Consider the following 16,124-nt stretch of genomic DNA (forward strand, 5'->3'; position numbering starts at 1 on the left):
CCTGGCCTGACAATGGTGCCGCTGCGCATTGTTATGCAACTCACTGTCTGGGAGGGCAGCTTGTAGCTCCTTTATTCTGCAAGTGCCAGGTGCGTGCTTAGTCAATGTCACGGCTCACTACTGTAACGCAACCCAGAACATGGTCACTCCTCTCTACTGGGGCTAGCTGCTGAGTTATGCCATGGCCAGGATGACGCCTTGGAATTATCTACCACTAATGCCTGCTTAGGTGTGAAGCGTGCCTGGAACTGGGAACTCCATCCATCGCTTACAGTACACGGACCTTCGGCAAAGCCTGAGAAGGAGCTCAGTTAGACCTCCTGGACCTAAAACCATGTTCCCAGAAAAAAGAAATATGCGAGGAATGGGGAAGAGAAAATCTTGGAATGGAAATCCACAAAGTCAATGAGAGACCAAACTCTGTATACAGTGAAATAAACAAATCATCAATCAGCGGGGGCTGCCTACCGAAGAGGGGGAAAAAAAAAAAAACACAACTTGGATTTGAACTGAGGACAAGCCTCCTGGAAAGCTTTTCTCACGCTGTGGATCAATATTGAGAGTAGCATTTTTTCCACGTCGCCTGGATTCATTGGATTAATGATAGACTGAGCAGCCGTGAATTTTGTTGCTCTTTTGCCATTCATTATTAAGAAGGGAAAAGGAGAGGGACAGTGCATGTATACATGTGTGCTACGGCTCTGCTGGAGGAGACATCCTTGGCTTTCCATTGTGCTGAGGACACAGAAGCATGCCTGATGCCACTGTACTCCTGATGCAGAGTAGGGTAAGGAGCTATTCTCATTTTCAATGTTTGCATGCTGAGAACAAAAGGATTCCCTCCACTGACTGTCACTGGCAATATCTCGCACGCTGAACTACAGTACCCTCAGCCATGGAGACAAAGAATTGCACACAGCCTACACCTCCCACTACCAAGCTTTATTAATGATAGCCAGTTTTAATTATTCATCACGAGAAAGACCACAAATGCTTAGAATGAAACGGCTTGGTCAGGGGGCACACAAAACAGTTTACACCCTGGTAACCCACTGAAGGGGCTGTATGAAATGGAGGGCTCTAATGTAACAATGGCTACACTTGCTGCTGCATGAGACAATCAGAATTGCTACATGGATGCCCTCAGGTTTCCACGCATGTAAAAAATGCTATGAATGCAACTCAGCCATGATCACAATTGTGATCACTTATTTTTTTTACCTAAAAGTGCAGTTTCAGTACCTTTTTCAGCTACATTTTAGACAAATGAGCGTTCACATGTACAAAAGCATGCATGCTGTGTGTGACTGTACAAGCCCAGTAGCATGTTCAAAAAAAAAAGAAAAAAAAAATGGCAGCGTCAAAAAGCTGCAGAAAACCTCTCATTAAGTCTGCTAAACCTGTAAACTGACTGGGGGGATTATAGGAATATGCAGTAATATCTGATTAATGGTAATTAGATCAACACTTGTAACATAACGATATGGTGTGGCAGAGCAAGCGACTAGAAACAGCCGTATTCCTCCGGTGAAGGGCCCCCAAATGAACAATTGTGAGCTCTCCAGAGAGGGTTAATTGGCAATTCATTCCCAAGTGTACAAATGGATTATAGAGCACTCAATTTATCAGCATGTCAATAGCCACGTCCACGACACGGGATGGGACCATACATTAAACACAAATACACAATGGATGACTGGCTGCGACTAGCTGCATGTGCCTAGTTTATACTAATACTTGCTTACACTTAGCCAGTCTGTTGTTACTATATTAACCCTTCGCTTATGGACTTTAAAACTTTTTAACATTAATTATAGTTCAGTTATTCCTTTGCCTTTAGACGATTCAGTGGGTGCTTCCCGACCGTGCCCCTGAGAGATTCGGGACGAGACCAGTCGGACTATGCTTTGTTCTTAGCATCAGAGTAACTTTTCTCCTTGCCCTTCTGTAACACCTGCATGAATGCTGTATAAGTAGCTACACTACTGAAAGTAAAATCCAGCTCTCTCTTCCATTGCTTTTCTTTCAGATAGTCTTCGGTGGATTGCTGAAGACATTTCTGGGAAACATGGTCACATCTGCTATCACGGCAGCAGCAGCAGAAGTGAAGAAGCAAGAGGAGAAAGAAGAGAAAGAGGAGTCCATCTTAGCCATGCTGGGAATTATAGGGACTGTGCTCAATCTCTTTGTCATTGTGTTTGTGTACGTCTACACCACCCTCTGAGGGTCTCTCTATGCCGGGTGCTTATCCGGGGAGGGCGACTCCTCAGTGATTACATAAATGATGGCCGGGGACAAGACAATTCTAAGAAGGGACTCCGCAGACCATCCAATACATTCCAATGCTAAGTGCCTAGGTGGACCATGGGCAGTGGAGCGCATATGCCAATGTAGATAGGAGTACGAAACCAAGCTGAGAAGACAGGACTCATGTACAGAGATGCCACTCTGCATCACCTTTCTACAAGCCCATGAGTGCTGTGATACTGCCATAATACCCAAGATACAGGAAATATTTGTACAGTTGTGTCCATCTTATGGCATCTCACTCACTCAACACTCAAGGCAAAAACATTCAAGACATATTCTTAAACTCCATGTATAACTTCTCAATTATATTCTTCCAGAACGGCACAATCATGGCTGGATTACATTTTTGTTGCAATTCATTGTTTCCCCGATTATATCATTTTCTAAGGCGCTTTACTAAATTTGTCACCGACGTTGTTTTGTTACTTACCATCAAGAACATGGCAGACAAAGAGAACGAGGTCACATCAAGTCATGGATGTTCCAGACAATGGGAGGCATTGGTGGCCGATGTGTAAGCTATTAAGCGTGTGGCCAGGTGATAATTCAGGAGGAATACAATACAACTTCTATTGGGAATGCTAGAATCTCTGAGATTAAAATATGGGACTATGTATGGCATGGAAACACCCAAAGCCTAGCATTATTGGGGGAGATGTGTAAATTTAGCAAAGTGTGTATTAAACCTCATACCCATTATTCTAACTAATGCTTCACCAATTTGAGGTGTCACGTATAGCTCTGACACATTGAAATTATAATCAAGTACCATTTATAACAAAGCACCAGTTTCACTAACATGGACCATTGTGAGAAATGCTTGGGATGGATATTGCTTACTAACCGTTCATGTATCTTGAACAATCAGAGCAAGCTTGCCAGTTTCTTCTAGGTGTAACTATGCTGTTAACGTAGGTCTGCCATATTGTCATTTCAGGTCAATTTGTAGAAATATGATTTCTTGATCAGCGAAGCTGGTGCTTGACATGACTCAACTATGGACCGCACATACACAAGTGGAGACGTTCTGCTAGCTAAGCAGTCATGTCACCACCCTTTACACATTGCTTTGGTTGTGGAATTGGATTTCCAACACTGTGCACTCCATAAGAAAAGCCATGTATTAAGTTATTACACTAAGACAATGGGTAATGTCAGAACAGGTCAACAAATTCAGGTTCTTTTATGGAAATCTCTTTGCAGTTGTTTAATATATTCACATAATGTGACCCTAAATGTGCAGGTCAAGATGGCCAACAAAATAAAGAGGTGAAAACAGTTTTCCATTGTGGGCCTTCATTAATGCAATGCAGCCTACCCAAAAAGACAATAGAAGGTTCTGTTTCTATAGTTACATGGCCAAAACAAGGATATGTAGGTGGAACCATCCCGACACAGGACCTACCTAAGAGCATTTCTTAATGCAAAAGGTCACAGGTGCAACTTACATTAATACACACGTGTTGCAGGTATCAGCATAGGTTGAGATGGTCCATCAATCCATAAGATAAAGAGCTACTTGTAGCCCTCAGGTCTAACCAGCCTTAAACAGGCTATAAAACAAACTATATATACATTGCATTGACTTTGACAATATTTTCACTCCACACCAAGTGTCCAAGCATACACCTGACATGGAAGCAATAATGTTTGAAACAGAAAGATTACGGTAATTCATGTAACATACTGAGCTTTCCAAATGATTGGACTAATAACCCATAGGCAAGCTACATTATTGATGAAGTCATGACAAATCGAAAGAGGATTTAACTCCTAGCATGTTCATTTTTTTAGCTCAAATGAAAAAAAAAAATTTGTGCTTAACAATATTCAAGTCAAGCATTCACTGGGTTTAGGTAGTAGGAATCTTAAGAACATGTATGAACTGTTATCTAAATCCACTTTTACTAAACATGCAGGGCTGATCCGCATCTGCCATACATAAAAAAACAAAAACAAAAAACAATCTTTACACACAGGTAAGGTTGAGACATTCACGTTACCCTGGATTGGGGCCTGTGGGAATGCTTTTAAAGCTCTGCATCTGGACACCACCTACACCATGAGCTGGGACATTCCTCACAACCACCTGACCAGTCTAGCCTTTGAGCCATACCGATGACGCTTTCCAAAGAAGGCACTGAAATGATTAATGTTTTCAATGTTTCCTTATCATTTAAAAAATAAAATAAACGGTACCTCTATGGATGTCAAGTCAAAGATAATAAAGTAATGGGCAAGTCCAGGTAGGTCTGAAAAGTGTCCCACTGTACAGGCCACATGTTGGAATTAAGTGCTGGTATGCCACTGACAACCAATTTGTAAAGGCAGAAATGTGATGAGCAGTTGTCAATTTTGTATTTAAAGTTGATGTGGCATATAAATGACCAGGCCAGATAACGTTAGTGGAAATGTTCGCTGCCAACCATGGGCAGAATTGTTTGTTCCCAACCAGTGGTCTGTGTAAACATGATTGATGATTAGTGGTGAGCGAATGTGCGCGGGGTAACACCCGGGGCACGCGCGGGGTAACACCCGGGGCACGCGCGGGGTAACACCCGGGGCACGCGCGGGGTAACACCCGGGGCACGCGCGGGGTAACACCCGGGGCACGCGCGGGGTAACACCCGGGGCACGCGCGGGGTAACACCCGGGGCACGCGCGGGGTAACACCCGGGGCACGCGCGGGGTAACACCCGGGGCACGCGCGGGGTAACACCCGGGGCACGCGCGGGGTAACACCCGGGGCACGCGCGGGGTAACACCCGGGGCACGCGCGGGGTAACACCCGGGGCACGCGCGGGGTAACACGTTATCTGAGCGCGTTTGCTCATCACTATTGACGATCAAGTGAAGCTACATTGCGGACATCCAAATTGTCCTTTGCCAGCAGCACATCACCCCATGTAAATGGGAATGTGCTGCTTACAACAAAATTGTATGAAAAATGAATGTTCACCCAAACATTTATTTGGCAAAGTATAGTTATCGACTAAGCCATGGAGCTAAATCAGCACCAATTGTTGCTTCAGGCAGAATCCTCAAAGGACCCCATACACATGATATGGAAATTGCCAAATCCACCAATTATACCAGAACATCTGAGGTGTACAAGATTCCTCTCTTCACCTTGACTCTTCCTAGACAGATGTTGGGGAGATAAGGATTTGTCAAAGATCTGCCGCTGACAGAAGTGTCTAATAGTGATGACTTGCTCTTCTCTCCTCACTGATGACATAAGTGCTAGGCTGACCCGAGCGCTGTTGTATGGGGAAGTCTGGCGAGACCACTGTCTACAGAACCAACGTTCGGCCGATACTCGTCTTATTTGCATAGTCAGCTTTACTCAACTGGTGGAAACAAGGACGGGCCTCCTGTGTTTGTCACTGCTGAGTGGGGTGCGCTAAGAGGAATGATGGGAGTAATAATAATAATAATCTTTATATAGCGCTAACATATTCCGCAGCGCTTTACTGTTTTGCACACATTATCATTGCTGTCCCCGATGGGGCTCACAATCTAAAATCCCTATCAGCATGTGTTTTTTTTTTTGGGGAATGTGGGAGGAAACCAGAGTACCTGGAGGAAACCCACAAAAACACGGGGAGAACATACAAACTCCTTGCAGATGCGGAGTAAAATTAAGAACTAAAGGAATGGACTTCATACAGCTTTAGGTACATAACTGTGGGTGCACAACAGACATTCACATCAATAGTGATTAGTACTGCTTTTTACGGTTAACAGATCAGAACTGACCTAACTAATGTGATGATGGGCTGAAGGATAGTAGCATCTACTTTTTTATATGAATAATATACAGTTTAAAGACCACAATCAATAGTGCCAATGTGACAAAATATATTCTTCTACTTTTATGCAGTTTCCACTTTAACAAATGGAATTTCAAGCCTAGGAAAACTGATTAACAAAGCTAAAAAGTATTGTTCATGATCTTACTAAAATAATCATTCTAAATTTAACTAAATAGTGTTTCTGTTAGCAGTTCTGAGGCAAGGTGAAATGGGCGATTCACACCAATTCATCGTCTGGTAATGGGTGCCATCAGCATTTTACAGTGAACGCCAGCACAAAATGAAAATTTCATATACGAGGACGCTCAACAAGTGATTAGCTATATAATGTGGATGGAGAAGAAGATGGTACTTTACACCAAAAGGCAGTGGATAAGAAGTGACAGATCAGTAATAATACAGGAAACTGCAAAACCTTAACCATTTAAAAAATATAATCTCCGGAAGGGAACGTTTTTAAAAAGGACATTATTCATATACATACTGCAAGCTGTGAATTCAACTTAAATTGAAGATCTAAAAGCACCTCCTCCATTCCAAAATCTAGCTGTATCCAATTTCTTTCTCTGCTGCAGAGCCTGAGGTAGTGGTCTAAAAATAAAAGTTGAGGATAATTTGATGAAAGGGAAATCTGTTGGAAGGTATTTGCTATTTAATCTTAGAGCAGCATGATGTAAGAGCATAGACCCGATTCCAAAGATCGGTCACTTACTAAGCTGCTTACCATGGTTTAAAAAAAATCACTGTTAACAATAGGAAATTATCAGTAGAGGACTAGTTGTCTTGTGCCATGTAGTCCTACTGCTGTGTATCTCCACCCTCACCACTGATTGGAAGCTTTATGCCTATGCACAGTATACAGAGAGCTGCCAATCAGTGGTGTGGGCGGGGTTATACAGATCTCAGCATTCAAAGAACTGCAAGATCTGCATCAAAGAAAACTGTGATTTTATCAACACAGAACCAAGCAGCCCAGTGACATCATGAGAATCCAGGTCTCCACCTGTATATCATGCTGCTCTCACAATAAATAGCAAAAACCTTGTAACACATTCCCTTTAACATTCTTATTTGCTGCCATTATAAAAGGGATACAATATCCATGAAAACCGCTTTGAAATGGCTCTGATCTGTTATAAGAAAAGTCAAACTGTTAATGACATGTTACAAAACCATGACACTAGTGGGAAAAGAGCATTTCAAAGTACTCCAATGCATCTAAAAGGTAAAATAAAGCAACCTTTTAATTGTCAATAAAAGTATCACACTGTCTTGTTGCACACAGCTGCACACAGACCTATGCGTCTCCATGGTAACAGACAACAAGGAAACCCTGTGTAGTCTGATTCCTAACAACAATTCCTAATATTACCCTATTCCCTGATAATACAGTGTGTCCGTAAAGTCATGGTGCACTTTTGACCAGTCACAGGATCCATTTATAGTTTACATTGTGTCGCCTTTTCTCTAGCCCAATCATATCCGACCTGTTCATGAAGAGAGATAACAAGAACCAAACAACACAAACTCATTTAAGCTGTTGCTGAGCCCCCAGTCAGATGAACCCCTGATAAGCTGAACTCTGATTAATACACTGCCAGGTCTGTGACATCATGCAACCACAAGCTTATGCCAGCTGTGTGGTTTTCCATGCCAGTCGAGAAGTGGACGGTACAGAAGAAAGCTCAATGTGTTCTGTGGCTCGCTAAATTAAAATCCGTGACCAAAGTGCTACGTGAATATCAGCGCGTTTATAACGAAGTGCCACCACATAGGAATAACATTACTAGGTGGTATAAGCAGTTGAAGAAAACCAGCAGTTTGGTGAAGAAACCCCGTTCTGGTAGGCCATCAGTCAGTGACGAGTCTATAGAGGCTATACGGGATAGCTACCTAAGCCCTAAAAAAATCTGTGCATGTGTGTGCTTGACAATTACACCTAAGCAAGAATATAGTTAATAAGGTGTTAATGAAACATCTATGTTTTACGGGGTATAAATTGCGGCTGTTGCACGCTATCAAACTGGCAGATGGGCCCATACGATGCGCGTTTGCTACAGATATGCTTCAATGATGCAAGATTTTTGCAGAAGATTGTGTTTAGCGATGAGGCGACATTCCATATCTGTGAACATGTTCATCGCCATAATGTCCGAATATAGGCTGCTGAACATCCTCATGCCTACGTTGAGCACAAACGTAACACCCCTAAAGTGAACGTGTGGTGTGGCCTGATGCATAAGGTGATAGGTATGAAACTGGGAGAGTTTTTCTTTTATTTGGAGCAGATTTCACATTTCTATCGTTTTTTGTTGCTTTCCAGTCACTGGTCTAAAGTGCACCATGACTTTACGGACACAAGTTGTATATCAAATACATGTTATGAAGAAACAGGGGCAAACACATTACACAGGGTTCCTATTGTCATCATTTTTTTTTTTCTTAAGAAAGTCTTTAAACGCATTTCTGTCACAATGAAAGGGTGACCAGGAGTATGATTGATGACCTAACCTTATGATACATCAGTGTTTCTGAAACCCCGTCCTCTCTGTCCCCAACACATCAGGTTTCAGGATTTCCTTAGTATTGCACAGGTGAGAGAACCTGTAGCAGTTTCTGTTGCCTTAATAATTCCATCACCATTCTGGTCAGCTGTAATCAGCTCTAATGGTGGCCAGATGTACACTACGATTCCAAAGTTTAGGGTCACCCAGACAATTTTGTGTTTTCCATGAAAACTCATACTTTTATTCATCAAATGAGTTGCCAAATGAATTGAAAATCTAGTCCAGACATTGACAAGGTTAAAAAAAAAAAAAAAAAAAAAAAAAAAGATTTAAAATTATTTTCTCCTTCAAACTTTGCTTTCGTAAAAGAATGTTCCCTTTGCAGCAATTACGGCAGTTAATTTGCTGAGGTAATCTGAAGGAATTTCACCCCATGCTTCCAGAAGTCCCTCCCACAAGTTAGTTTGGCTTGATGGGCACTTTTTGCGTACCATACGGTCAAGCTGCTCCCACAACAGCTCAATGGGGTTGAGATCTGGTGACTGCGCTGGCCACTCCATTACAGATAGAATACCAGCTGCCTGCTTCTTCCCTAAATAGTTCTTGCATAATTTGGAGGTGTGCTTTGGGTCATTGTCCTGTTGTAGGATAAATTGGCTCCAATCAAGCGCTGTCCACATGGTATCGCATGGCGCTGCAAAATGGAATGATAGCCTTCCTTATTCAAAATCCCTTTCACCTTGTACAAATCTCCACTTTACCAGCACCAAAGCAACCCCAGACCATCACATTACCTCCACCATGCTTGACAGATGGCGTCAGGCACTCTTCCAGCATCTTTTCAGTTGTTCTGCGTGTCACAAATGTTCTTCTGTGTGATCCACACACCTCAAACTTGGATTCGTCTGCCATAACACTTTTTTCCAATCTTCCTCTGTCCTATGTCTGTGTTCTTTTGCACATATTAATCTTTTCCTTTTATTAGCCAGTCTCAGATATGGTGTTTTCTTTGCCACTCTGCCCTGAAGGCCAGCATCCAGTAGTCGCCTCTTCACTGTAGACGTTGACACTGGCGTGTTGCGTGTAATATTTAATGAAGCTGCCAGTTGAGGACCTGTGAGGCATCGATTTCTCAAACTACAAACTCTAATGTACTTGTCTTGTTGCTCAGTTGTGCAGCGGGGCCTCCCACTTCTCTTTCTAGTCTGGTTAGAGCCTGTTTGTGCTCTCCTCTGAAGGGAGTAGTACACACCGTTGTAGGAAATCAGGAAATCTTCAGTTTCTTGGCAATTTCTCGCATGGATTAGCCTTCATTTCTAAGAACAAGAATAGGCTGTTGAGTTTCACATGAAAGTTATTTTTTTTCTGGCCATTTTGAGAGTTTAATGGAACCAAGAAATGTAATGCTCCAGATTCTCAAGTAGCTCAAAGGAAGGTCAGTTTTATAGGTTCTCTAATCAGTCAAACTGTTTTCAGTTGTGCTAAAATACTTGCACAAGGGTTTTCAAGGGTATCCTAACCATCCATTAGCCTTCTTACACAGTTAGCAAACACAAAGTACCATAAGAACACTGGAGTTATGGTTGTTGGAAATGGGCCTCTATACACCTATGAAGATATTGCATTACAAACCAGACGTTTGCAGCTAGAATAGTCATTTACCACATTAATGTATAGAGTGCATTTCTGAATCATTTAATGTTAGCTTCATTGGAAAAAACTGTGCTTTTATTTAAAAAATAAGGACATTTCTACGTGACTCTAAACTTTGGAAAGGTAGTGTCAACTGAACTGAGTCACAGCGCCATACACTGTGGTGGTCATTCTCAGGTACTGCCGCACACTGCGCACAGAGCCGTGCGGTTCCAGCTCTGTACAGTTTACATTCTGATTGGGGTGCTGTCAGTAAGCATTGTATGTGCAGCAGTGAAAGTCCTGGCACTAGGACACTGATCAGCGGGACCCCAACATTCAGACATTTACAACTTTTACTGTGGAGAGGTGATAAATCCCACGAAGTTTGTATTTTTAAGCTAAATTTACACTAGGTGTTTTTGCAGCGTTTTTTTAAATGCTTTTTTAATGCAAATTTTCAGCTGTGTATTAAAGAACCAGCAAAGCCTATTAGATTTCAGAAATCTCATGCACACAGCTCGTTTTTTGTCATCAAGATTTTGTGCTTTGCATGATTTTTTGCAGAGTAGACAATGCCACCACTTTTCAGCGTTTTTTCAGCATTTTTTCATCCATTGAAATGAATGGTTAGTGAAAAAATTCTGAAAAACTTGCAGGTATCAGGTTTTCTTGCATTTTTTTTGTGTTATAATCTGATTCTACAGAGAAGGATTTTTCTTTGTCCAAAACTAAACTATCAGCACGCTGAAGAGAAATCTGGCATGCCAAAACTGCAGGGGAAAAAAATGCAAAAAACACATAAAAAATGCAGCAAAAAACAAGAAAAACATGCTTTTATTCGGCAGCTTCTTTACTGCCAAGAGATCAAGTTTTGCTTCCGGAAAAAAAAAACGCTGAAAAAGAAAACGCCCTGTGTGAACTTACCCTCATAGTTACATAAACTGCTTCTCATCATAAGCTATACTATTGGTCGAGTTCTAGAAATGCTTGTAATAATCGGTCGTACCGTAAAACACTGCAAGTTTTAAAGTTTACCGTATATTCCATCCTCATAGTGAGTGTCACCAGGTATACGAGCCCTTTATGATTATCGGGGACCAAGCTTGCAGGCTCCCCAAAGATATCTTTCAGCCAAACAGGCCAGCACATTAACACCAAATACTGCATATACAGCATGCACATTTTCTACATTCTGCCTTTTGTAATGTCATGGGTGAAATAGAGCAGAATAGAGCATGTGTATGTAAAGATCTGGATCTCCATAAAGGGGAAACCCAGGACTTGTCTATGGGGCGGAGAACTTACAGGCAGATAGTTACTACCTACCTGCGCTGCCATGAAACAATTCTCAGGCTTCATTTTACCTGATGCTAACAGAGCAGCTCTCTCTCCCTTCCACTCTGCTCTATTGACGGGGTGTCCCTGCCAACGCCATGCTGATTGTCAGCTGGCCCAACCTAATGCCACAGGTAGCCAGCTGTGAATCACGATGACATCGGCAGAGTGAAAAAGAAGCTGCTGCTCAGTTGTGATGCCACCAGAAGTCAGAGAATCGCTGGCAGGAGCAGTCTGACTGCTGAGCCGAAACAGATCGTCGCAGGGCAGAGCAGGCAGGTAGCTAGCAACTGTATGCTGTTAAGCTCTTTGCATCAAAGCCAAAAAAAAAAAAAAAATCCCGGAAAACCACATTAAATTCATGTCATGAAGGAATACCAAAAATCCTACTTCAATAGTAACAGCTGCAAAAAAAAGAAAACAAAAAAGAATATACATTTGCTTAAAAAGTATACAAGTGAAATAAGCATTGCTTTTGTGATCTTGATGTATAAGGATACTTCCATCTAGGCAGAACATTAGATGAGCTCACACAACCAATATATATCGCCACAAAGGATAATGCCAGATCTGCATACACTACAATGTTAGAATAATGTGACAAACTGAACCGTTTATAACACTGACAGAACACAATCTGTGACAGACATGGAAAATGCATCATTAACTTTTTCGATTAACACTTTGTTAGGAAAAGTACCTGAGTCATTCCGCAAGTATGATGACATAGCCGGTATAAGACAGGATTGACTTAGCAGTTCCAACAAGACAGATGGAAGCGCGTTACTGTTTTGCCCTCGACTCTCATTGGCAGGCACTTCTCCATTAATTGCACACCCAGATGGATTTATATAGCTAGCAAGAACCTGTAAAAAGAAACCAGAATATTCAGATTTGCAGCACATATGCTCACTGGAAATTCGCTATTTTGAAAAAATACTAAAAGAAAAAATATATAATTACCGTATGTTTGGTATAAAAATCTGCTGGAATAGAATAAGAGACTAACAAGTGGCAGAAAGATTGGAGCTAAAATGTCATTTATTGTAAATAGTCAAATCTTTCCACTAGAGGCACAAAAACGATGATAAAAGAACAATTGCAGATATCGCTTTCCATTACTTATTTAAGGCAAACATGGTTTCATCATGGAAAAACTGCTCATCAGTGTTAGGCCACGTTGAGTATTTGGTCAGTATTTTACCTCAGTATCTGTAAGCCAACATCAGGAGCGGGACAATCAGAGGAAAAGTATAATAGAAACACGTCACCACTTCTGGATTCATCACCCACTCCTGGTTTTGTTTTGGCTTACAGATACAGAGGTACAATACTGACCAAATACTGAACGTGGCCTAATGCAGACTGGGTGAATATTGTAAACCTGTGCACAACTCAAGTTTTCACTTTCGTTCAGAGTAGGGATGAGTGAATAAGCTTCGGATAACTGCTTATCCGAATAGCTATAGCGCTTACCGAAGAAGCTGCAGCGGGAACCCGGCTACCTGGAGCTGCATGTGTCGCGGCTGTGTGAGTCAGGACACGTGCATGGGCAGCATGCTTGTTGGGCTCTCCATGCACATGTCCTGACTGTCACATCCGCGACACAAGCAACGGATTATCGGGAGAACTCCAGGTAGCGGGTTCCCGCTGCAGCTTCTTCGGTAAGCGCTATAGCTATTCGGATAAGCAGTTATCTGAAGCCACTTGCTCATCCCTAGCAACTAGCAAAGCCCTGTCTGACATGGACTAAATGGAATATGTCAGAGATAACCCCTTCCTCCCAATGTATAGATAGGTATGCTGGTGATTGAAATTTGACACCATCAACACCTTTATATCTTCTATGAATTTCTGCGTTCCTGGGGAACTAGAGCCTTTAATTCACATGAAAATGGAGCATTAAATGCCCTGGGCATGTAAGAGCACTTAGCAAGCCTCTGCCTCCAACGTTGGTTGTCCTGCCTGTACAGCCTCTTTAGCTTGTTTGATAGCTCAATGTCTGATTTCCTTGTGTAGTGCTTGGTGTCACACAGACAGTGAGCTATCAAGCTGCAGAACCTGATGCTGTGTGGGAAAATAACCTCAGGAGGCAGGGACTCATCACACGGACAGCACTGAACCCCTATAGTCATCATTTTAGGTACACTAACAGCTCGTCAGATTGATTTGGTTGTGGAACTAGTGGTACAGCAAATTCTTTCTCCAAAGTATCCCAGGGGTAGTTTTCCCACATGACAGCGCAACGACAGGTTGCACGTTGGCTGTGCCACTTTGAGGAGCCTGTGTGGTCTAAGCGACCATGGGCTGCAGCGTCTCCAGACTTGTCTCCCCTCCAGCTTATCTGGGTCGTCCTTGGTCAGCTATTGTGAAGGGAGTTGCCAGCAGTGGATCTGAATGATTTGTGCCCAAGTAATTCGGCATGGCAGTACAGTGTTGCTCATACTCAATACGGAGTAATTGGAGATGTTTAGAAAATTATGCTTCCGTTTTTCATCATTTGCATATCACTAACATGTATCCTGTGATTTTCATAATTTCATGGCTTCATGACTTTTCCTTCTTTGTGTTGCAATTTTAATGTTGAGGAATGTCTGTTCATTTACTCAGTAATGTTTCTCAAGCAAACTTTTCTTTTTCAGCAAAAGGAAATCATGCAGAGCGTTAACGTGCATGCCAGAAACCGTAGAAGGTTCATTACAAGGCTAGAAAAACGGCTACACTGCAAGATGAATCCCTTCACTCAATTATATGGATCTGTATGAAAGCAATCCAATCCTGCAATCCTTTTCCAAATCCCTCATACTGCATTTTAGAAAGATTAAAAGAATCTCTCAAGCGGGAAGTTTATCAAATTGGCTTTTCCATAGACCACCGCTTTCCTTGGCTGAGCTCAGATGCAGGATTGTCCAATGTTGCTACACACTGAAGTGCAGTGATGAGACATTCAACTATTACAATGCATATCTTTAGAGATTTTCTAAACTTCTTGAAACTAGAGAAATTCAATCTTTGATAAAAAAAAAAAAAAAAATCTTTGGGTCTTGAGTAATACCTGCCCCCCATAAACCATCGATAGTTAGCTGCTGCCGTGCAGCACAGGGGTCCTGGGTTAAATTGACCCAAAGGCATTATCTGCATGGAGTATGTATGTTCTCCCTGTTCCTGAGTGGGTTTTCTCCTGGTGCTCTGGTTTCCTCCCATATTCCAAAAACATAGCGATAAATTAACTAGGAACTTATACGGAGCACCAATGGACACTGGAACCAACAGAAGTAATGACAATTTCTGTACCGTGCTAAGGGATCGGATCTGTTGGTGCTACATCATATCAAACAGTACAGCAAGTAAAAACTGAATGTTTACATGAAAGACAAAGAATTTGTCCGTGTCTTTTTAACAAATGGACACAAATCAGGGAATATGACGACATCTCAATATAACAAACTCACCAAGGAAATTATTGCTTACTGTGATGGACCCATAATTCTTTGATCGCTGTCCTGCAGTAATGACTTTCTGCCTATCTACACACAACTTTATTTTCTCTAAACTGAACCATCCCTTTAAGTTATGTGAGACGAATAATTGGAGGTCTGGAGAGTATTGGAATAACAAAAGCATGATACAGATCTGCAATACTGCAATGTTCTTGCCCAAACTGTAAGGTTCCATGATGCCTTCAGGCAACAGATATATTAAATCCATTATTCCAAATAAGCATGGATACAAGCAAATAAAAAAACTATTACAATACTAGCTGCTTGATAAAGAAGCAGTGACATTTACCAGTAACAAGCAGGTGACGTGCTCCTCCTCCAGTCTCTGCTTTGTGAGGGCCTGCTCCACATCCCAGCCTGAAGCTGTAGATCCTGTGCCAAATCCAGTACCCTTAGCCCAATAAAGCTGCTGTTCTTCACAAGTGCCACTGCTGTGCGTGCTGGAAACCTGTGACTTAAAGAAAAGCTGCGGTGAGCAGAACTGATGCCAAAGTGCAATAAGATTAGGAAAAAACATTAAACGTTAAAGAGGTATTAAAGGTAAGTTCACACAACAGATTTTGCTATCAAATCTGTTGCAGATTTATGCATGTATCCTCAATCTTCAGCATCCTAATTTTCCTGCCATCTGTGAATGGAGGTTTGAAAACCAGTAGCAAAAAAGACCAATCTCAATAACTAGTCTGAAAGGATATGTACATCTGTGCCCAAAGTTATTTCTTTTTTTCCCATTTCCTTTCTAAATAGTATTATTTTAAAAATGTAAACAGACTACATGAAAATCATTATCTAGCACATTGCATTTGCAAAAGTGATCCACATCCGCCAGTTCTCCTACTTATGACAGATCTCTTTATTCTCCCCCATTCTCTCAGGGTTAGAGATAGCAGGAGGTGGTTGTACAAAGATCTGCAGTGAACAGGGGGATGCATCTAAAGTTTTAGGCTGCTTTCACACAATAGTTTTTTGCCATCAGACACAATCCGGCGAATTTTGAAAAAAAAAAACAAAAAAAAAAAACA

The 16,124-nt window shown here is 41.8% G+C and overlaps 1 protein-coding gene across 7 annotated transcripts in view; it reads right to left on the reverse strand.

Annotated features, from left to right (window-relative positions):
- Positions 1 to 16,124, reverse strand: part of BIRC6 (baculoviral IAP repeat containing 6) — a 397,034-nt gene that overhangs the window by 105,177 nt on the left and 275,733 nt on the right. For 6 of the 7 annotated variants that reach the window (XM_077283020.1, XM_077283017.1, XM_077283022.1 and 3 more), the window contains exons 64-65: positions 15,392 to 15,556; positions 12,303 to 12,468 (exon numbers count right to left, since the gene is read on the reverse strand). In XM_077283020.1, coding sequence (XP_077139135.1) covers positions 12,303 to 12,468; positions 15,392 to 15,556 — 331 coding nt within the window. The remainder of the gene's footprint in view (positions 1 to 12,302; positions 12,469 to 15,391; positions 15,557 to 16,124) is intronic. The other variant, XM_077283019.1, reaches the window with a different exon arrangement.

The sequence above is a fragment of the Ranitomeya variabilis genome, chromosome 2 (genome assembly GCF_051348905.1).
Source record: "Ranitomeya variabilis isolate aRanVar5 chromosome 2, aRanVar5.hap1, whole genome shotgun sequence".
Lineage (NCBI taxonomy): Eukaryota > Metazoa > Chordata > Amphibia > Anura > Dendrobatidae > Ranitomeya > Ranitomeya variabilis.